This window comes from Aristolochia californica, unplaced genomic scaffold, assembly GCF_029961685.1.
Source record: "Aristolochia californica isolate CCGP_79_NKW_82.1479 unplaced genomic scaffold, dmAriCali1.0.hap1 SCAF_4, whole genome shotgun sequence".
Classification (NCBI taxonomy): domain Eukaryota; kingdom Viridiplantae; phylum Streptophyta; class Magnoliopsida; order Piperales; family Aristolochiaceae; genus Aristolochia; species Aristolochia californica.
In genome coordinates this window covers 6074470-6098928 of record NW_027182103.1, presented here as the reverse complement: position 1 = coordinate 6098928, position 24459 = coordinate 6074470, and the positions used below count along the sequence as shown (strand labels likewise).

General features: G+C 34.6%; 3 protein-coding genes across 3 annotated transcripts; 1 reads left to right on the top strand and 2 right to left on the bottom strand.

Annotated features, from left to right (window-relative positions):
• Positions 1–5178: 5178 nt before the first annotated feature.
• On the bottom strand, positions 5179–9211 carry LOC137963662 (chloroplast envelope quinone oxidoreductase homolog). Its single transcript, XM_068810821.1, has 4 exons — positions 8637–9211; positions 7427–7568; positions 7047–7138; positions 5179–6140 (listed from the first exon to the last, which is right to left on the bottom strand). Exons 1-4 carry the CDS (start codon positions 8700–8702, stop codon positions 5457–5459), a joined length of 984 nt encoding a protein of 327 aa, XP_068666922.1. The 5' UTR covers positions 8703–9211; the 3' UTR covers positions 5179–5456.
• Positions 9212–11982: 2771 nt separating this feature from the next.
• Positions 11983–13035, bottom strand: LOC137963057 (uncharacterized). The gene is made up of 3 exons (XM_068810241.1): positions 12886–13035; positions 12630–12762; positions 11983–12314 (listed from the first exon to the last, which is right to left on the bottom strand). The coding sequence occupies exons 1-3, from the start codon at positions 13033–13035 to the stop codon at positions 11983–11985; spliced, it is 615 nt and encodes a 204-aa protein (XP_068666342.1).
• An 8412-nt stretch (positions 13036–21447) lies between these two features.
• LOC137963871 (wound-induced basic protein-like) lies at positions 21448–24174 on the top strand. The gene is made up of 2 exons (XM_068811089.1): positions 21448–21603; positions 23913–24174. Exons 1-2 carry the CDS (start codon positions 21533–21535, stop codon positions 23983–23985), a joined length of 144 nt encoding a protein of 47 aa, XP_068667190.1. The 5' UTR covers positions 21448–21532; the 3' UTR covers positions 23986–24174.
• Positions 24175–24459: the final 285 nt, after the last annotated feature.

The window sequence follows — 24459 nt, the reverse complement described above, 5'->3', positions numbered from 1 at the left end:
ATCAGCTTTGACAAGATACTGAAAGGTAGTCACTTAAGCAATGTAGTGCTATTAATAAACAACCACTACTGCAGTAAATTGAGTAAAAACTTAGTCTCAAACATGGCTGATATCTTCAAATTCTACCATAATAACTTAACTGAATCTACTTACAGACAAGATGGCCCCTTTTGTTGTATGTATAAGCACAATCAAGCAAATGTTCAAGAAAAAAAAAAGAAAAAAAGAGAGAAAACAGAAAAGAGGGCATAATATCACATTTATGTAGAACTTTGCAGTTTCACACTCTCTCTCTTTTCTTTTTACTTAATGAATAGTTTTTTTACCTGCACGATTTATCCATGTTAATCGCCTTTTACTTGATGAATAGTTTTTTTACCTGCACGAAGGCATAAAATAAACTGATAACAAGAACAAACTCAAGTTTTTGGCATTTAAAAGAAATGACATCATATATCCATAGAACAAGTAACATATTCTTCACAGCTCCTTACCATCTAATCAACTCCCTATAAGTTTAAGAGAAACATGAAGTGATTATAACCTACATAATCATGGATTACATTTTAGCTCTCATATGATCATCCTTGACAATGGTACAGGAAACCAGATTAAGGATAACACTTATCCGTGATTTATAACCTAGCGTCAGGGGTGGCATCGAATCGAGTCGGTTCACGTAGCACGAGGTCAGCTCTGTTCGAGTTATCTCAATCTCGAATCGAATTCGAGATCAGACTCGGGCTCGTTTAAGTAAACGAGCCGAGCTCGAGTGAACCCTGGTTCGGTTTTGAAGCTCGCGAGTCGGCTTGTTACTTAACGAGGCTTCAAACTTTGGAGTTCGGCATTCAGCAACATTCGGGCTTTGGGGAATCACCTTATCGAGGATTCGGGGCTCAAGAAAATTGAAACAAAATCGGGTGTTGGCGATGCAAAGTTCCTTCACCTCTTCGATCTTTCCCAAGTTTAAACAAAGAAAGAATCGGACTGCAATCTGCCCCTTTAGGTAAGTTTTGGTTTTTTATTCGATTTGATCCTCTATTTCTATGTTGTTTTGGTTTTTCTTTTTGTAATCGAGTGTCGCCGATGGAAGTAATGGAACAGAGGTAAGCTAATTTGCCCCCTCTCCCCTTTCTCTCTCTTAGCTTATGTTCTGTGATTGCATATTTTTTTAGTTTTAATGTTGGTTTTAGAGTTCTATTTGTACATTAACTTGGTGTAAATATTGCTAGTAGCAGACTTTTAAAATTGCATAATATGTCAAATGTAGTTGATTAATGTTGAGAGGAAACGATTTTTTGGGCATGTTTATGAGTTTATTTTCCTCCTGTTTCTATAAGATTGTGTTTCGTTTGTACACTTTAAAAATATGAAATCCTGTTTACAAATTGCATATCAAAACTTAGTAAAATATAAATGGCCTTAATAAGATGGTGCATCTTTCTCATTGAAGATGAACAGATGTGACGGTGTCTATGCCAGGAAGGGGGAAGTTGCAAGAAAAAAGAGCTTGTGCACCACCTCTCGTCATTGGAAGTGGTTTTGTTTTCTTTCTTAATTTTTTTATTAAACGGGACTATATGATTAGTAATGATCTCTATGACTGTTATTATTTTTAATAAATTTATTGGTGTCTGTAGTCGTTTCTTAATTAGACATTTAGATATTAGCTTGTTGTCAATGAATATTTTCTATTAGTAAAATCGTCCCATTCCTGAAATTACTTGTTAATGTAAAACCGTAACTTTGGAATGGTAAAAGTTGTTTTGAGCCTTTAACACAGTGCTTTGAGTTGATTTGAGAGCCAACTGACACTTACTTAGTAGTGCATTAAATCTGGGTTCAAACTCTTTGACCTAATTTTATGTAAATTAATATTATGTAAGAAGAAGGATATGTACATCTACCTTATTAAAAGCTCCCACCTGAGGAAGAATTTATCTTTTATGAGTTTTAACCAAGACTAACCATACCGCGAAGAGAGAGTCATGAAAACTCTTCTCTGAGAGACGTGGTTCGAAAGGGTGTATCCCCTTTTCTTTCTTGATCGGACAAACCCCTTAAGAATGCCCTAGTCCTATGAATCCCATTATGAACCCTGTTAGGAATTAGATACCCTAATTCAAAATTAATGAAAGCAATAATAATAATTACAGAAGAAAGAAAACCAAACACATAATAAACACACAAGATTTATACAAATTCGCCTCAAGGTGAGACTACATTCTGTCTTCTGCCGCTGTAGTAATTCATTATGAAGATAAAATAGTTTACAAGAGAAATTATACACCTAAAAGTGTTTTTCTCTAACCTCTCATAGTTGTAACTGATGATGCTCCTTCGAATAATAATACCCTAATAGTGGCACCCCAAATATAAAGAGAAAATTAAGGCAACCGCAATACAAGAGTAAAATTCTCTAACTTCCTTTAATGAAACAACAGTTAATATATTGTATGACTCAGCATTAAGCATTAATTAGGCTCCACAATTGAACAATCTTCCACTTGGAAACTAATCCATCATCAATATCTCCTCTGTAGTAGCAATAGCTTCTCAATCCTTAGAGAGAAGTGCAACTAAAGTTGCACACAACTTCAGTTTCTCAATCGTAACAGTTTTTGTCAACATAACAGCCGGATTTTGACTCCCTAGAATCTTCTCAAGTGCTATTACTCTATCCTCAAGAGCCGATCTAATGAAGTGATGATGCACCTGTATGTGCTTTCTTCTAGCATGATAAACAGGGTTCTTTGCTAAATGAATAACACTCTGACTGTCACAATACAACACATTTTCCTCATGTTTAAGACCTAATTCTTCCAAGAAATACTGCAACCATACCATCTCTTTGCTGGCTTCGATCATGACGACATATTTTACCCCAGTAGTGAAAAGAGTAACTCTCTTCTGCAACTTAGAGACCCAGCTAACTGTTGTATCACCTAATGTGTATACATATCCAATGGTACTTTTCCTACCATCAATGTCTCCAACCATGTCGGCATTTACATAATCCTGTAATCCCAAGTCTGACTTTCTGAAACATAACGTTGAGTCTGCAATGCCTCTCAAATACCTGAGAATCCACTTCACTGCTTCCCAATATTGTTTACCCGGATTACTCATATATCTACTCACAACTCATACTACATGAGTTATGTCTAGTCTAGTGCACACCATGGCATACATGAGACTACCAATAGCATAATCATAAAGCACATTGGCCATGTTGGCTCACTCTTACTCTATAGAAGGTGATTGTTCAGTTAGATAGCCTAAAGTGACTAGCCAAAGGAGTACTCATTAGTTTTGTATCATTCATGTTGAATCTACCCACCACCTTCTTCACATATTCTTCTTGTGACAGTTTCAAGACATCAGTATCCCTAGTAATCCTCATCCCAATGATTTGTTTTGCAGCACCTAAATCCTTCATTGCAAACTTCTTGGACAACTCCATTTTCAACTTATATATTTCCTGTTTGCAATCACCTGCTATCAACATGTCATCAACATATAGCAGTAGAATGACGTAGGAGTCATCAAGCTTCTTCACATAACAGCAATGATTCGCCTGGCACCTCAAGAAACCAATACTTCGCATGAAGATGTCAAACTTCTTATACCACTATCTTGGGTCCTATTTAAGACCAATAATACTCATGAAGATGTCAAACTTCTCTTTTCCTTGTGTTTTGAAACCTTGTGGTTGCATCATGTAAATCTCTTTCTCCAAATCACCATGAAGAAAACTTATTTTTACATCCAACTGCTCTAAGTGCAAGTATTCATTTGCCACTAGTCCAATCATTGTTCTAATAGTAGTCAATTTCACTATTGGAGAAAATCTCAGTGTAGTCAATATCTTGTTTTTGTTGTAAGCCCTTTACAATTAGTCTTGCCGTGTACCGCTTACTGCCATCTTGTTCGTCTTTTATTTGAAACACCCATTTATTCTGCAAGGCCTTCTTTCCTTTTAGTAATTCAGTCAATTGCTATGTTTGATTGGATAACTGTGAATCCATCTCATCCCGCATAGCCAACTCCCACTTGGTTGATTCATCAACTTGCACAACTTCCTCATAACTCTCTGGTTTACTTTTATTAGTCAACAGAATATAATTCAACGCAGGGGAGTATCTCTGTGGTGGTCTGGTAGTTCTGGCAAATCTTCGTTCAATCATAGGTGTTAAGTTGTAGAGCCTAACCAACGTCCTACGTTGAAAAATTTTCACTCATTAATATTATTATTTTTGTGTATAAACTTCAACAAGATTCTTAATCTCTTTGTATTTTTCCGGTGGAAATTTTTTGAGTGAATTTTTTTTCCAAACAAGGGTTCTTGGACTTAAACTACAACTAGGGGAACATAGACAACACAAATTTCAGAGTCAACTTTGCAATCTCTTAAAGACTACTAGTTGTATTTCTCACTTAATTTTTGAGATGACAATCTTAGCACTATAGCTCCAACAACCACAGTCAAAGCAAAGTTCAAAGGTTTCACCCTTCCTCTAAAGAATGACCATCTAAGGTAAGCATTATCATCTGAAATGAGTCCGGCTTGAAAATCTATTGTTTTGTGGTGCTACTATGTCAAAACAAATCTGCATTTTGCTATTTCATTTACGGGGCATAGCATCTTAGATCATGTCATCATTGAACGGGATACTAATCTAGTTGTTAGAAGATGAAGCATGTTCTGATAGAGTGTCAACAACTGCACCATCCGTTCTAGTACATCGCACATAATCACAAGTGTTAAGAGACACCCATGTGTGTAAGGGTGTCATGGTTAGTAAATAAGGAGAAGTTTCATAAAGATGTCATAGAGTTGCAATTATGCAAGCTAATGTATGTCCACTTATGTCCTTTTTCTTTTTGAAACATGTAATCATAAGGGCATTGTAGTTATTATAAACACTTTCACACAACTATAAATATACCCCTTTTTTTTTTTCTTTTTCCTTCTCTCCCTTGGTTTCTTCTTTCCTTTTCTACTTCCCTTCAGATCTCTTGTCCCTAAAAATCAACAAGAAGTAAAGAGAAACAATTCACCAAGCTGATAAGTATCTAGAGCAACCATTATATGTGAAAGAAGATCTTTTCCTCGGTAGACTGATAAGAAAGCAATTGATTGTCGCATTTGTTGGGCACAAAGCCACAAAATAATCAAAATAAAAAATAACAAACAATTTGCAACTAAAGAATTTCTCACAATACACCAGGTACAAAATGATTATGCAAGTTTGATCGATACAGAAGTCTCACTCGTATACGCCAGCAAAAACAACACAAGATCTAGGTCCTATAGTCAACCAAAACAACAAAATGCACTGTTGCTATACAGAACTGAAACAGAGCAACACATTTCTTCGTAAAGGAAGTTCAAATGTAGCATAAATACACTATTTCAATACATGTTCCACCCAGGAGAACGTAGAAGTTCATATTTATGGCTCAACAATGATCTTGCCAGTAGCATGGCTTTCAATGCATTTGGCCCAGGCTTCCTCCGCCTTTCTTAGAGGGAACTTGGAGTCCACTATTGTCTTCAACTTTCCTTCCCCTAACAAGCCAACCAGACGCTCCAAAGTACTCCCGTTTGGAGACAAGAACACCATCACCATCTTCTTCTTCGAGAAAGTCACCTTTTTCACAAAAGTGGTCCACATGGTACTCCCACTAGTAGGAAGATTTACCACCTTCCCATATTTACTCAAATTACGTTGGAACATTGACCAAGAAATACCCTCTGCACAACTGACTACTACATCATATTTCTTACCAGAAGGGCTCTTCAAGGCAGCACCCTCTGGAGTCTTATAGTCAAGAACCTCATCTGCTCCTAAGTCCTTGACAAACTCAACATTCCGAGCTCCGCATGTTGCAGTGACATGGTGACCACCTAGCTTTGCAAGCTGAACAGCATAATGACCAACTCCACCAGAGGCAGCTGTAACTAACACAGTTTTGGTCTTTCCAGTTCCATCAAGATTTACACCTCCAGCAATCAATGCCTGGTGAGCTGCAAGGCCTGCTGCTACTATACCTGCACCTTCAGAGGCAGAAATTTTTTCTGGCCGCTTAACTGTTAGTTTCTCCTTGGCCACTGCAAACTCTGACAAACCACCACTCTGTCACATAAATATAGATTGGGACATGTCAGATATGAGAAAAGAAAGAATGCAAAAAATGCATTCAATCTGTTAAAGAAAAAATATATCCGCCACTTGTCTTATTGTCTCATGTTTATCTTAATGTTAGTCTACCTCATTTTAATACTCAAACAATATTATGTTCAAATCTTCCCCAGCCATCTCCTAAATATCTCTCAGTTTTCCACAACTTCAGCCAATCCATCATTCATCACCCCAAACTGGGATGGAATTAGTTGATTAAGATAGGACCATCACTTTGCATCCATGAAAATAAACAAATCACTAGGTCATGACATTGGGTTTAACAAGTGGAAGGATATCTGCTTGCACATTGGAATGTCAAATATAACCTAATTTGAACAGGATCCCCATTCCATCAGGTACCTAAAAATCTATTACAGATTGGTTGAACATATAAAACCCAAGAAATCATGATGATGATTCCAAAAAGGCAGACTTACTCCAACCATTCCATTCCTTTTTTTTATTTCTTCATATTTTCTATTTTTGCCACGTATTGGAACAAGGAACAAATAATAAGTAGATAACCCTCACAAACCTACAGTTATTTATTAGAACGAGTAGCTTTGGGCTCCTTTCATAACTTCAACAAATGCCAGCTGTTCAGCTTGGTGTAAGGCATCTTGTTAGCAGCGACCTATGTAAATTTTCACTATCACTGGCTGCTTAGGTGGCACTGCCAGGGCATGGCATGCTTAATGTTTTTATTCTGTAAAGTGCATTTCTAAGTGAGAGGAAGATGCATTAGAATAAAATACTGTCTGTCTAAAGATAGTCATAGAAAATTCCCAGATCAATCTAAATTCATTCCAAATAACAGAACACTGAACCAAACCAAGATGGAGTTTGCTGTGTACTCACAAAGTTATCAAGCATGGCCACCACTTTATCTCCTGCTTTGAATTTTGTAACCCCTGAACCAACCTTAAGTACCTCTCCAGATGTATCAGTTACTGTAACAGGAAGAGTGACACGGAATTAGCACACAAAAAGAATGTATAGCTGGAATCTGTATGATAAAATCCTTTTTTTTTTTTCAAATTTATAGTCTCTTAACAGAAAAGGGGGGCCAAAAGCTGCATTAGATGAAGCCACACTGAGAATTCATGAACTTGCATTGCATGTTAACTGCAAGGATAATATCAATCGACTGTAACATACCAAATAAACAGAAGAACAGTTTTCAGATTTTTTCTAGAAGGCTGGAAGAGAAGCCTTGAAGCCTTCAGCTTCATCTTTACCTGGAATATGAGGAAATTTACTAGGCTGAAAAGGCCGCATTACTCCATTCTGAATCTTCCAGTCAATGGGATTTAAGGCAGCTGCTTCCACTTTTATTAGAACTTCATCTTTTTTTGGAGAAGGAACTGGGATCTCCACTTGCTGCAAAAGTCAAATAGTAATAGTTATGAATAACCACATAAGGCTTTGACCATGGGATGATTATGAAGAACTAGGTGAGTGTTAAAGAGGAAATAAAAGTATTGGTAAATAATAACAGAATACAGCAAGTCAGCAACATATCCAAACCCTCCTGAACTGGCTGAGGAGCATTGAGTGTTCAGACACCCACTGTGGTACCGGATTCTGGCTTGTCAAACTGTTCTTTTGGAAGTATTGTCAAATTGTCATTCAAACAAATCTTACCGCTAACTCATCAGATCCAACATATGGACCAAGTCGCCCAGATACTTTTGCCAATCAACATTACACTAAACACATTTCTAACTCGAGCAATGAAACAACGACACCTACATATACGTCCTAATTCCTTTCTTATTTGTTTTCTTTTCGACCAATACGCTAAAAATTCCCTTAGGAATTCATTCTCTAATTATCTTCTCTTCTGCTTGAGACTCGATTCACCCTTGGAATCAACTAAAAAATAAAAATGATAAGAGTTTCGCTCTCTCGATAAGTATCGAACAAGAGCAAAATTTTATTCATTTCCTTACTCTAAATTCTTGCCTAAACGAAAAGGTTTTTTGTTTTTTTTCGAGAACGTTAGTGTAAGTAGAATCAGTTCAATAGTTGTAGGGAGATTTTGTAAGAGTAATTGTAGGCCTTTGACCCAACTTCACATGGTATCAAAGCAGGTACTCATATGTTAGCCTTCACCCAAATTATCCACTTGTAGAGGTATAAAAAAGAGGGCCTACACGTGCGGGAGAGTGTTAAAGAATAGTCCCACGTGGATTAGTGAGTACAAAGATCTTGAGTTTATAAGTTGGTAAAAAGGCTTAATAAGTTGGCTAGTCATTTTGGAATGGGCTTGGATCCAACTTCACAACTAAAAGAAATTCCGCAATAAGGGAAGAAAACCTATCAACCCAGAACAGAGCACTAACGAAATAACAAAATCTTGGCAGATGCAAAAAAAGAGCAAGAAAAATCCATGAAAAAGAAATAGCGAAATCAAATAAAGAGAAACAGTGAAGTTTATAGCATCACCTTTAAGGCAGCGACGCCACCGCCATAGCCACTGTACTGAACTGCTCTCATAACTTTTCCTGCCATTAGAAAAAAGACCAGAGGAGAAGAAACTTGTTCTGATTTTAAGGGAGGAGAAGAGCCTGAAGAGGAGATTTTCTGAATCCCGACAACTCTCCTCAACTGGGTATTTATATGATCTCGTTAGCCTCCTCCATAATGTGAACTAGGAGCGGGGTGCCCATAATGAAATGCACGAAAGGGAAGCTCATCTAGAAGCCAGTCCGGCAAAGCAGGGGGTTGGGATTCCTTTTCAGCTGTGAAAAGGACAGCCGACTGTTATTGCTTCTTCTTGGTCAAAGCCGACTGCTACTCGCTGAACCTCTCTCGGTGCCATTGCTGCATTTCATTTGGCCTCTGCCTTGATGACCCAGTAATCTTACCGAGGAATATAAAACATTTGCCAAAGCGTATCAGGCTCCCGACGTCGTCATTCCACCAGACTCCAGAGAGTCATCATGTGTGAAATTGAATTGCTCAGGGACGACCAGCGCACCCATTTCTTATTCATCCAGACGGGTATTTGTCGCAGATAAGATTTGAACAAAAATAGGTAGTTGCGTTTCCAAAATCTAACCCAACCCTTTATGTATGCTGCTGCATCAAGACTTGGCATCCATATAGTCCAGTGTAGGCGTAAAAATATGATAAGGATATGGAAAACAACAGGAAGTTTCAAACTTTCTCCCTTTTCTTGGAGAAGGAGCTATCTTTTTCTTGTTCTTGATGAAAGTTTTTTCTAAAGAAACAAAAACACAAAAAGAAAGGGTCCACTTGCTTTCTTTTTTGTCCTAAGGTAGAAGTCCTCGGCACTAGAGGGCTTCCACTAGCAAGCTACTAATCTTCCCCAAGTAAAAGGGGAGCACCTTCTCTAATGAGAAAGGGACGGAAGGTTTTTTTACCCATCCCTCTTACATATGAGAAACATGTCTTTTTATTCCTTGGAGGATAGAGTAGCAAATGCAAATCCACCATATATGTCAATGAGTAAAATCTAGTAAAATACGCCAAAACTATACTAATATACTTGTTGAGTCGTTTCTTGAAGTCTTAGGATCATATAACTGAGGTGATTTGTTGTTGTTGTTGTCGTCGTCATTTCTACGGATACAAATTTTGATTTTAAATTCGAGTCCTATTACTCAGTCAAATGATGTATTAAAGTGAGTCTTCTTACATATTTGACTTCAAACTATCATAGATTAATGTCAACATAAGAAATAATCAAATGTTATTCAATCTTTTCAATTATGTTTGTTAAATCATTTAAACATCTCTCTCAACGCCATCTATATTTTATTAAGAAATTTATTGATTATCGACTAAATAACGCCAAAACCACAAATTTTCAACCAAAGAGGGTAAAATAACCCCCTCATTTCAGCTTGACATTATTATTCCAGTTTCAAGTCTTTCTATACTGAGCATAAGGTGACTTAAGTGTGAACACTTTGTTATTTTTGTGGGTAACCTACTTTTCATAGCCAATGACATAGTATCCGGCTAAAATGGGAGAAACAAATAGAAAATTATTACTCTTTATACCCTTTAATACAAAATCAAACTAGAATCTATTATACTTATGTGAACCGCAACTGTTTGATAACATAGTATTTCACTATAAAGTAATATAATTATTATTTACTAGTTAACATAAAAGTATTGTATATTTATACATGATGTCATTAACAAAGAATAAAAATTATTCTTCTGATTCCAAAATACGCATGTTTGAATTTATCTCAATATATGAGGTGCATTATTTTTCTCTCTATTTTTATCGATATATGTGTACTTGAAATTTTCTCAACAAATGGCCTTTAATAAACTCCCGAAAAATTACAAGACATAAGGTCATACTCGTGATACTCAAAAATGCCACAATTGATAGCATAAATGAGAAAAAAATAGTGAATACATCATTTAATAATTTGACTAATTATTTTTTAAGGTATGAGTCTCCAATGGACACATTGCAATTATCTAAGAAAATAAGCAGTGGAACAAAGACCGGAAAAGCTATGGCACTTAATGTAATAATATTATATGAGGTTCAATGAGTTTGGGTTAGAAGTTTTCCAACATTCAAAAAATTAGTCGTAACTGAAAAATAATTATATATATATAATATATAATATAATATAATTCAACATTATCCGTGGACCATCTCGAAGTCCGTTAGAAGTGATAAAAATAACAATAAAAATAAAAATAAAAGGAAAAAGAAGCTTCTTCACTATTGAATAAATCCTTTTAGGGGGGTGAGTCAACAAACATAAAATTTGAAGTTCATCTTCATCTCCTGCTTCAAAATCATTTCATTCATCTATATGAACTTCATCTTCAAACTGGATGTTAGTGTGAACGAGTTCATGTGCACTGGAAAATAGTTTCCAGAGTTAGTGCCCCAAAATGAAAAAAATATGGAAAATAAGAGAATTAGGAACTTGTAATAGTATACTTAATTAAAACATAATACTTAAATATTAAATTAGGTAAAACAAACATTATTACTACACGAATAACTAATTTAATGTATAACTAAAATATATTAATATACTAATTAATTGAATTACATATTATATTAGTTAATGATTACTGTTTATTGTATATTAATACAGTAATTATGTGAGCCAATTAACTGTGCACATGATTAATTATAAAAAATAAATAAATAACGTTAAAATAAACATAAACGAATATAATATGTTTAGTTATTAATTTATTGATAATATATGGTATACTTTAACATAAAAGGCATGATTAAACAGGAAAAATCTATCAAATGATAACTTTAACACACTATATATTTTTACATATTATTAATTAATAATATTTTTCCATTAAATTTAAAACCATTGATTTTATTAATTATAAAAATGAGTTAATTAAACCAAAATAATTGATCAAATGCTTGAGTTAACAATATTTTAATTACCACTATTAAATCACTAATACAATAGAGTAATTAAAAAATAAATATAAATATTAAATAAAAAGGTATTTTATTAATAACACAAGATGGATTTTTTACATGGTATTAATTAATAATATATTTCCACAAAATTAAAAAAATTATTAATCAAATGCATACTTTAACTATATTTTATTTACCAGACTTAAATATCAAGTTTAATATAGTAATAAAATTTTTAAAAATTATTAAATAAATAAATATACAACTTTATTAATAACCAAAAAGAAAGATTATTCAAATAACAAGTTCTTGTCTTTAATATTAAAATCATCAAGTTACAAGTTTAGTACATATGAACGACACATGTTCAAAAGCAATAAGATACACCCATCATTTATCATTCCACATGGAAGTCGCTATGACATCTCGAAATTGTGCGGCTCTTGTGGATTCTAATGCATGCTGCCTCCGAATACTTGTTACTTGGCTACCCTCATCCTCAAGACCATCACTATCATCGTTGTCTGTATCATCCATTGCACCTAATTGGACCGCATCACCTCTTCCACTGAGCTCGCCACCCGAATCATCATCTTCCAATTCAAATAGATCATTATAATCCTCTCCATGTATATAATTGTGCAATATGCAACAAACAAGTACAATTTTTGTCTGGATCTTATTAGAAAATGGAGGAACACCTTTCAACATTTGAAATTGAGCTTTTAAAGCACCAAAAATATGCTCAATAGTATTCCGCAATGATGAGTGTCTTCGGTTGAATAATTTTTTTTCATTTCCAGGGATATTATCTCCAAATTCTTGCAGATGATATCGAGTTCCTCGATATGGATTCAAAAATCCCGAAAGATTTGCATAACTAGCATCGACTAGATAATATTTACCTATAATAGAAATTATATTCCACATTAAATAATTGAAGATAAAATAGATTAAAAATTATTGCATAAAAATATATTATTTACCTTCAGGTACAAAGATTCTATCTCGGCGAGTCAATGCGTCCTTCAGTACACGGGAATCAGTTGTTGATCCCTCCCATCCAGCAAGTATATAAGTGAATTGTATATCAAATACACATGTTGCCATCACATTTTGTGAGAGATAACCCTTTTTGTTCCAGAACCTTTGTTGTTCTTCAAGTGGAATCTTCACTTTGATATGAGTTCCATCAATAGCCCCAATATAATCCTAATTATACAATTTTAATTAATATTGAATAATTTTATATATTAATCTAAAATTATTTAGTTAGAGGACAAGTGATGTTACCTTGAAATAGGGATAAAACATTGAACCGCTTAAAATCTTCGAGCGTGTGCCTTCTGAAGGCCGTATGATGTAATCAAAGTGAAGTTTTATGATTGCATCCAACACCTTGTTGAAATACCTACTTATGGTCCAGTTCGATCTATCAAACATATTTGTTGTGATACTATAAGATTATTGTTGACCAACAATTAGGAGAAAATATGCAAGTTGTTCTCTCACTGAGATAGTCTTTGCGGCTGATAAAAACCCACTACTAAGTAAGTATCTCTGCCAATTTGTAAAATATTATTTGATTAATCTTGTTAATTTTCCAAAATTTGACCCGTGATTTATCTCGTGCATTTTGAAAGAAAGGGACTCTCCCTCTTGCCAACATTATAAGCGAAGGTTTCCTAGCCTAATGTCAAACACGGCGTTTTCTTGCCTCTCAATTGATGAATGAGTTAATGACCCTCTCAACTCGTTCTACCAGAGTCGTTTCTCAGTCACGGTCCATCTCCGCCAACGGAGTGTCTTCTTCCGAATTCTCTATTTATTTCCAATATTTTACCTCTCAGAATCCGACCCGTGTCTCAAAAATACTTGTTTAAGAACGATTCATCTTCAAACCGTGTTTATAGACCTGTTATCATTTTCTTTAATATAACTTGAGAGTTAAGCTATCTTTGGTCCGGAGTGAACAACGAGAAGACGAGTGCAGCGTCAACGTCCGGAATACGGCGACCAGAAATAAGAAATCCCGCTATCAATGGGTGTTTGATACATGTAAATTCCGAATCAGGTTAATCCAAATGGAACGACTTCAAACATACATATATCTGCTCTTCGATTGTCGTCTTCCCGGTTTTTTTCTGCAACGGTGGGGAAGCCGTGACCAGTGGGGCGGCCATTAGAGCTGGATTTCCATGTTCTGGATCGTCTATTTAGTCGTCTTCGCTTACGGTTTCATTAGATTCTTTCCCACCTGTAGGTGTCGCGAGTCTTAATAATTGTTTCTGCGGTCCACCCACGTTGTTCCAATTCTTTTGGAAAATTTATGATTTTCTTAATATGACAAGCTCTTGCCTTGCCCACTCATCGTCTACACATATGGGATGATAGGAAAGGGGAAAGTCAAAGTTTTTGATTTGTCAAAAACTTCTTGCATAGATTCAGTTTATGCTAGAGAGGATCAAAATTTTGGCAATTCAAAGGTTTCTCCATGAAAATCGGCTTATGCAAACTGAGAAATTTGAAAAGAGAGAAAGGAATCCACACCAAGAGAAAGATAATGAAGTAGGTGGAGTCTTTTGATATTGCATCCAAAATAGACGATTCATGAAGAAGAACTTGATCTCACAACAAAAATAGAAGAAGTGTCAGATTGGCAATAAACAAAAGGCAAGGAAGTTTGCCATGTTGATTTTTCAAAATAGTTTTGCATAGATTTGGTTTTTGCTAAGAGGATTAAAATTTTGGAAATTTCAAGGTGTTTACTCTAGGAAAATTGAAGTCGAATGAGAATCCTTGCCAAATCATTAGCACTATCGAGGAAAATGGAAAAAGTACTCTGCAAGTCCTTAAATTGATTTGTCAAGGGGACATTTCCGGACATCACAAAACAAAGAACTATTTTGAGGCATTCACCAATCAAATCGAAGCAACTTCAAAATCACCTCAAATCCAAGAGAAATTTAATTTGATGATCAAATTTTCTGAAAGTTCCTACCTAGTATCAACTTGCAAAGTCAAAATTGCTCAAAATGTAAGCCAACTTGGAACAACTGGAAGGACAATCACATTTTTTTTATGAAATGACTATTAAGAAGAAATTAGAGGATAACTTTGAATATGATTTTGGGACATGATTTTTTTGCTACAATTTAACGTTAAACTACGAAAAGACTTAGTTTTTTCTATTATTAAGTACTTTTCTTCCTTTAAAACGAAAGTGTTATTGGTTGCCCATTTTGTTAATCTAGGTTGACTCCTATCCATATTTTGATGATAGAAAACTTAATTGTGTTAATAATTATATATTAAGCATTTCAAATGTTAAACCTTCAAGAGACACAATTTCAACAATTTTTGCAAAGGAACAGACAATTCATCTCAAGACCTCAAGCTAAAAAAAAGTGTCAAGTCATCTTGGAGAAACACCTAGAAGAAGTTTGAAGACTTGAAGACTAAAGTTGTTAAAGAGCAAGTATGGAAGAGTCTTACGTAACTCTCACAATAAGAAGTCTCACATTATTAATATGGTGGAGTCTTACAAGAGTCTCACAGGAGGAAGTCTCACAAAAAAGTCTCAGTTAAAGGTGTTTTAGTTATGTAAGTCTTCAATTTATGTCCAATTGTTTAATTGTTCTAGAATTTATCTTTTAGTGTTTAACTTTGGGTGTAATTGGGATAATGGTAGTTTAATTATAATTGAATTCTTCTTGCTTCCACTATTATAAATAGAGGTTCATGTATTCAAATTACATCAAGTCAGTGAAGTTTTTCTCTTTTCTAGAAATTCAACATGGTCAACCCACAGATAATGTGATCATTTTTTGATCTATCATCTCCAGTAGTTTAGGTTTGTATTCTATATTTTTTCTTTCTTTCTTGTCCCAGTACTTGTTGGTTTCTTGGCTTTCTAATCTCCATATTTAACTTTCCATACTAAAATTTATATATTTATGAAAGTATTGTTGAGTCTACTTTCCAACGCAAAAATAATTTTGGCAATTGGAATTTTCTACAAAGATAAATCGGTATTTGAAACATCAAAGGTCAGACAGCAAGAGAGGTTCGAGTAGCAGCACAAAACTTCACTTTTCGAGCAATTTTAAGCCATCAAGAATGAGATTTGATATAAAAATTTATATGTCAAAAGAAATATCTATAAGTCTATTTTATACCTTATCAAACTAATTCTCAATATGAGTTTTCTAGAGGGAGATATCAATTTCATAAGGGTCAATGGTCTTGTTGGCCAAAGAAGAAAGAGTGTTAAGTTCGACCAGATAACAGAGTCCGAAATCTATCAGATTTTTTCTCTCAAATGAAGTATATTTTATAAATTCAAGTTATATTTGGATGAAATAAATCAAAGTCTAATTTTATAAGGAGAAAATTTCATGTCAATACGATTTATATTTAAGGAGATATTCACATTGGAGTCAACAAGGGTCAAGCTACAAAATAAAGAAAATGAAGAAGTTATAAAAGATTCAAGAACAAATCTTTTTATGTCAAATTAGGAATTAAATTAAAGCTCTTTGAGTCAAGTTTTTTTTTTATCAATAAATCTTTTGTAATTCTGAGCTATATTTTGGAATATATTGATATCAGAAATACAAAAGTTCTATTCTACAAAAAATCTCTCCTTTTTTTCCTATTATCTCTCTATGCATTGACGTGAATTGAGTTTCATTTTCTCCTAAAACCTGAGTTTTTTAACTAAAATTTTCTTCTAATCAGAGATTTTTGGTCAGACTTAACTCCATGATGTGTTCATTCAAGGTATGCAATATCTTGCTTCAATGTTGTTTTCAAGTTTTGCGTTTTTTTTACTTGGTTGTGTATCTTCCACATATCGAAAAATTGTGGTTACCCTAAATAAAAGTTATGCTTGATTAATTTTATTAAGTTCTACCATTATAATCTCTCCTACTATAACAAAAAAAAAAAAAAGGTCTCATTAGGCTCCCCTCCTTCCAGTTAAACTTGTTTTCCTCTAGTATTTATTTAGTTTTTCATCTTGTATTTTTATCACTTCATATCACTGCCCCACTAGCTAAAAGTATAGGAGTGTGCCTAATATCCAAATTGAGTCAAGTCTTTTGTTCTTCACCCAAAAGGTGATTCCTTTTTGAGTTATCCTTAAAAAGTGAGGAGTGTTTTTGTTAAGCCCTAAAGTTGGGCCATTTTTTCCACCTTTGAAATTGAGAGGAGTGTATTTTAGACTATGACCGATTTGATTGGTGTATGGAGCTTTTTCGTATGGGTAGGAGTGATTTTCTTCTCCCACATTGTGTTTTGTCCAAACTGGGTCTCTATGTCCTTTTTATCCCCAACTTGACGGGGAAAAGTAGAAGAAGAAGTACAAGAAATAGGTATTTTGTTCCACATATTGTGGTAATTTTTATGTGACCAAAATATTCAAGAAAGGGGGAGAAAAAATGATGATGATTTGCATCTTTGAAAAATTAGCCAATAAAGATTGAAGACCAATATTGAAGACCATGAATATTTTTCATTGCAAGCTGAAGTTATAAACTCCAGCTTGAGGGAGAGTGTTGAAAAGCTAGTACGAAAAGTATTACGTAACTCTCACAACAAGAAGTCTCACAAAGCCATAATAAATATAGTGGAGTTTGACAGAAGTCTCACAGGAGGAGATCTCATAGAAGAGTCCCAGTTAAAGGTGTTTAATTGTTCTAGGACTTATCTTTTAGTGTTTAACTTCGGGTGTAATTGAGATAAGGGTAGTTTTGGATTCTACTTGTTTCCTCTATTATAGATAGAGGTTCATGTTCTCAAATTACATCAAGTCGGTGAAGTTTTTCTCTTTTTCAGAAATCCAACAAAAGTCAAGTTAAGTAGAAACATCTCAAGAACCCTAGCAATGTATGAGAACAATCAGCCAACTTTCGATCCAAAGGTAAACAAGAATTTTGGACCTTTAGGATACATTCTTTCAAAATCGTGTTTCGTCGATGCATATTAATGTTTAAAACTTGATAGAATAGTTTAGGACAACTTTTATCATGTTTAGAAGTGATTTCAAATATAGGTAATGATCGATAATTCAATGTGCAGTCTAACAAGCAATATAAAGCATGATTGATCAACCTAACTGGCTTAATTGATCGGACAATATCCTACCAAAATGAGCTATAAAACATGATCTATCATCCAGATTGGATTGATCCATCATATTAAGTCCAAACATTATGAAGTAGAAAGCATGATCAATCACACCAACTGGCTTGATCGATTGAAGTATGCCAGATAGGGACATAGAGCATGATCAGTCGTGATCGATCAATCCAGATTTTTTGAAAGGCATAAAAACCTGTTGATTGGTGCTATGATTGATTAGCAAGCCTAAGGAGTCAAAGAATATAGCCCTTACATGCAATTGATTGATCATAGCTTTTAAATGACCGATCAATGTGTTTGTCAACTTTTTCCAAATGCCTAAATATTGGTTGGTTTAGTTGGGAATCTTATAAATAGCCCATCAAATATCTCTTACAATATTGGTTGAGTATTTACTTGAAAACCAAAAGCATTCAATAGTTATTTACTTGAAATTCTTACTCAAACCTATTTTTTAGAGAAAATTTGATAAGTGATGCCCTTCTTGAGACACAAAGATTGAAACTGAGAAGTGAGATACTCTTTGGCATTAATTGATTGAAAATCTTGATTTTCTTGTAAGATTGAGTCATAGCATAAAAGGAATCAAAGATAGAAAAACTTTTGATCTATCTTTCATTAGATATAACCATGACACTCTAGAATAATCATCCACAAAGAACACAAAGTACTTGGATTCGGAAATATTTGGGACATTAATGGGTCCTCTCACGTTAGAGTAAACTAAAGAAAATGAACTTAAAACTACTTTATCTTGCTTGAGAAGAAACACTACCTGTGATCGTTACCAAGCTCACAAATTTCTCAATTTAACTTAGTATGTGATTTAAAGAACGGAACCAATGTTTTTAAACTTGGCAGTGGGGGATGACCAAGACTAGATTTGGATGTGTTGCTACTACTATAGTTAGAAGGGAAGGGTCAAGAAGTAGAGATCTCTCTAATTGCCACTACCAATCAGCTATTTCATCTTGATGTCCTGAAACACAATGAGAAGGAAAGAATGTTAGAAAATAATTAAGTTTCTTATTGATTGATTAATAAACATAAAGCTCGATTGGAATTTTAAGACAAATAAAAATTATCATGTGATGACGAAGAAGGTAAATTTGAAGTTCTAGTACCCTGAACTTTGATTTGGGACCCCTATGTAATAGATACAAATCGGTCCTCAGTACAAGGAGACAAAGAAGTTAAGTTGTCAATTTTACTAGTGACATGTTCAAAGGCTCTAGAATCAATGATCTAATATGAAGAGATAGAACATGAGACAAAAGAGTATGTACTAGTAGTAGCAATAGTAGTTGTAGGAGCACCTTGAGGGGTAGCCATTAAACCTTTGAGTTTCCGTAGAAAACCATAATCCTCCTTTGTAATAGTCATTTTTCCTTTAGAGGGGTTTGAGGTCCCCTCTTTAGTAGTTTCTATGGTATTAGTTGAGGCATGAATTGCCATGGAAAAATCTAGTTTTCCAAGTAAGTTCCGACACTTTTCTCTTCATGATTATTGAGGCCAAAAAGAGTATATTTCCCATTGTCACCAGAATTTGACGTGGTAGAAGTGAACTCACTACTTCTTACTTTACCTCTACTACCATATCTTCCTCCTCTTCCTATTACTCTACAATAGTTTCCACTCCCCCTTCCTAGGGAGAACATGACAAGGGTTTCCAACTAATTTGGCTGAGATGTAGGCTCTATGGTTGGAATCTTACGCATTATAGCACAAACATCACCAAAAGGTCTAGCAGAAGAGCCAAGTACCTGAGATTTCACAATATCAAGACAAGGTTTCAAGTTGGTAAGACATATAGTTGAAACAAGGGCTTCATTTTTTTCTCCTGAGGAGCTATATCGGTTGAATATGACCGAGCAACTTTCCACTCTTCTAGAAGACCTCTGAATTTGGTAAAGTATTCATGAAGATTGACACTTTGCTTTATCATGTACATCTCTTGAAAATATCATAAATCTTTTGAAGACTAATAAAGTGGAATACAATTTAAGACAAGTCTCCCAAATATACTTTGTTGTATCCAAGTGAACAAAGTTTATTCTCAACTAATAATTCTTCCATACTATTTATCAACAAACATATGACCCAAGTATCTTCCTTCAATGACTTGTGATATGAAGGATCATCTTCATTAATAGGTGGCTGAGTTGGTCCAGCAAGGTTTCTTGTAGTTAGAAACCATCTAACAGACTGTAACTAAGAAAAATAATTGTTTAAACCCTTGAGTGGAATAGTAGTGAGTCTTTAAAAACTCATGTTTTCTAAAATCAGCATATGATGAAGAAATTGAGGATTTCCTGGAAGTTTCCACCATTCTTAAACAACCAAAAGAATATCTTTTGAAACTCGAGAAATTGAAGAGTCAAAAAAGAATTAAAAAGGTCAAGATGCAAAGGATAATACAAGTAATAGAGAACTCGAGTATTGAAAAAACACTTATTGAAGCCTCAGGAAACCAACCCAACTATCATGATGTGAGATTATATCAAAGCATGATTTTAGTTGGCAATTAAATAGCGAAGTAAAGAAATAACTTAAAAGAGGAGGCTTTTCATCAAATATGAACTATAACACTAACTTAGGGTTTCATGACTTTGGAGAGCCAACTAATACTCTAACTCAAGGACTCTTCAAGCACAATTAAAGAGGAGTTTTTGAATTACAAAGGTTAGTAAAGTCACTAGTTAAGGTCACTAGTTGGATGCCTAGGATAAACAAACCTTCGTTAGACCTTGCTAGAATTGTTTTTCAGCAATTTGCATCTTCCTTTGGCTGAAGTAGATAACCCCTTTACAAGCTCTACTTGTTTTAGAGCGGTTTATTTGAAAAACCTTAGAATCCCTACTTTGATACCATGTTAGATTTTATGATTCGATACTTGAGAGGTTAAACAATGAGGAGAATAAGAAAGAATATGTATAAGAGAAAAGAAGATGAGTTTTTAGGGAGAAGACTAACGTGCAAAGAGAAGAAGACTTAGGGCAACCAAAAGAGAGGAGCCTCTTCCATAGTTCTTATTTATAACGAGTAATAGGAAATCCTAATTCATGACACTAAGGGTCTGTTTGAAATTGCTAGAAAAGAAAATAAAATGAGAATTTGACCATTATTATTCCCAAAAATAGTTAGTGAACATGAGATAATGATCAAATTCTCTTTTTCACTAACTATTTTTGGGAATAATAATTTTTTTTTTCTTTTCCATGGGGTTTCAAACAAACCCTAAGTGAAAAGGATTAAAACACTTAGTAATTACAAATTATGTCATTTAACTACTTCAATAACATGAAACTCTTACTATTCCAAAGTATTTGTCCCTATTATTCTGCTCAAATAATGATATATTAATAATTTTATATATTTCCATCATATTATTCTGGATATTTTTATGTATTATAAATTATGTGAATAATACTAAAAATCAAATAAATTATATTTAATTTTTTAAATATTCTTTTTATTTTATTTCTTGTGGTTTTTAATTTTTCATTTATTTAGGTGGTTTCATTCTATAAAATTTTAATAAAAATATTTTGAATTTTATTTTGAAGAAAATAGTATTAAACATTAGTCCTTAAATAATAATTGCCATTATCTGAAAAATAAAAATATAATATATTATACAATAAGCACATATATTATAATTCTAAATAATACCTATTTTGCCCCCTACTCTCGAGAGGGGGCTTCCCACTAGTGTCCGATAAATTCAATCAGACTTTCCTCTTTTTATCAGAAGACCGCAGCTCTTCTCTGTAATTTGTATTGAAGCCCTAGCGCCATGATTTACGACGTAAATTCCCCACTCTTTCGTTCTTTCCTCAGCCAGAAGGGTGGAGCATCCGATAAGAGGTAAAGCTTCTTGTTCTCCACGAACATTGTGAAACTTTGTCTTTTCGTTCCTTTTCAGTATAGACGCGTTTTGTGAACCATATTACTTCATCTTCTTCTCTATTCTTTTAGAGGAAGTGAAAGTGTACGGTTTCTACTCAAATAGGAAAGATAACCTTGCTACAGGACAGGGTTCAGCTTTTATTCCTTTTGAAAACAGTGTTCGTTATTGGGATACACCGTCACCTCTTTGATAGGATAGTTAAGAAACTTTTGCTTATAGATAACTAGCTTGCTTTTGCTGACTCTCAGGATGAAAACTAGTGTTGAACCAAACTGTTCCTTGAGCACAACTATTTTGAATTTCAATAAATCATTTCTGAAATGGAACGTTAATGCCTATCAAGCACGTCTGAGCACTATTTATATATATTTTTTCTTATGTGTATTATATGATGGTCTGTGTTGACGACAAGTGTTGTTGGATATCATGAGGATAGAAAGATTTGCTAACGGTATTGTGAGGAAGAAAAAAATTTATGTAGGAAATAATAACTACCTAATCATATATATATATATAAGGAAGATTTGCCATGTTTCTTAGGGAACTATGGGGGGATTATTATTTATGTCCACCATTCTATCTCCTGCATCAGCTTCCAAATATTCTTGAGTATCAGAAATTTCTCTCTCTCTCTCTCTCTCTCTCTCTCTCTCTCTCTCTCTCTCTCTCTCTATATATATATATATATATATATATATATATATATATATATAAGGAAGATTTGCCATGTTTCTTAGGGAACTATGGGGGGGTTATTATTTTATGTCCACCATTCTATCTCCTGCATCAGCTTCCAAATTTTCTTGAGTATCAAATTTTCTTGTAATGATGGTAGGCCTCCTTATTTATCAGGATATGTTTCATTTAAGGACCTTTATTATCTATAAACTGCATACCGTTTCTGTTGCACAATCTGTTCAACCAGATGCACAATCGAATCCTTATATGCTTCTGTCTGTACTTATATTTGTTCCTTTGAGCTCAGAGACAACATATTTAGGCATTATAAGCTTCCGATAAGAAGCCATAAAATGTTGAGATTATATTTGATGGTATGTAGGAGGGTAGTGAGATGTTCTTGTCAGTAATGGCTTCATGTTGTTGCTGCTGTTTTATTGTTTTGTTATTTCTCCATTTAAAAGAAGTGCAGAATAGGATGATGACTTTTTGTGGAGAAATTTATTGTTCAGTTTAGAATTAGAAGGTCGCCAATACTGTCATTAAAGGTCATGCCTTCTCAAAAACATCTATGGACCAAATTTTGGTGTAGTTTTCTTACTTTCAAGTATAATATTCTAGTTGAGCTGCTGATTATCAGGGCAGCAAATAAGGTTTTCAATTATATTGAATTTTCAAAGGGAAGAAATGGCATGATTTATCTATGTGTCCATGTTTAAATGGTGGATGGGATAAGGGTTTGGAAATATATTCGACATTGAATTGGAACATTGTTCGAACAAAAAAGAAAAAAGTAGGGAAAAGGATAAATATTTTGGATTGCAAGCCAAGATTGGAGGACAATGGGAGAATCTGTGTTAAAGAGTATTTCTCTTGAAGTGAATGAGATGTTTTAGAATTATCCCACAATCTTGAGCTTATTAATTGGGAAGAGGTCTCCTTATTTCAACTAGTTCTTTTAGGATGGACTTGCACCTAATTTTAGCAGGATGGTGTCAATCGCAAAATATATAAAATAAGATGTTGTTCTGTAGAAAGAATTGTTGTGGCTGGCAGCATTGTCATCACCGTAGTTCTATGACAAAAATGTAGGGTTTATCCAGACCATAAGTTTTGGCTGCCAATTCCAAATATGTTATCTACTTTCAGCATTTCCAAGTCTGCCACTAGCTCCCTTCTAGGAAAAGAGAGGGGGCCATCGGGAGGGGGGGAGTTATTGTCTTTCTTTGGTGGAAAGGGTGCCCCTTGTTCCCTTTCTCAAGTTAATCATTCATGCTATTTGATTATTCTTTTTTTATGTATAAATGCTATTCATGTTTTATGCCCCTAATATTTTTGGTTAGCAGTAAGGCTGTATTCATCCTTTGAATCTCAGAGTCTGTTTAAGTATACCACAACCTTGTGACAGTATTTGGAATTACATTAAAAGCAGTATTTAGAAATTACCTTAAATTTTCTCACACACATGAATCGACATGGTCTCAGATGGCCTCGCTCCACGCCATCTGTAATTAGTAGAAAATCACAAAATGATGACTGAAGCCATGCACTCAGCTAATTCTCGTGTGATTTTTGGTGGTCCCACTAGGAAACCGGAAGACCAAAAACCCAAGGAGCAGAAGCCCAAGGCGAATGAGAACAAGCCTGTCATGACAGATTGACCGTCTCTACCAGTGTGTGCTGCCATGAACTGCAGCAGATGCAGGCTTCCACCAGTTTTTTGTTGTCTTTTATGGATTACTGCTATACTATGCTTGTTCCTGTAATATGAAGTCTACAACTAATTAACTGCAGTGTATGGCCGGGTATGGTAGAATTAGTAATGTATCTAGAGGATAGTGGTCTCTACATATTTGTTTCAAGTTTTGATGATAACATATCCCTACCATGCGAGAGAGGGAGAGGCCCCCCTCGCTATGATATTCTTGGTGGTAAAGGTGGCCTTGTCCTCGGTCTTGCCAACAGGGGAAGCCCACTTCTGTTGTAAGGTTCCAGAGGAGGGGTAGGCCCTCGTCTCCCACCATGAGGGTGTCACCAAGAATGGGGCATCCTATCTCATCTATACTACTTGGGAACTCATGATAGGAGGGGAAGCCATCCCTCTATGTCCCTCTTGGCTAGAGGCACTCATTTCA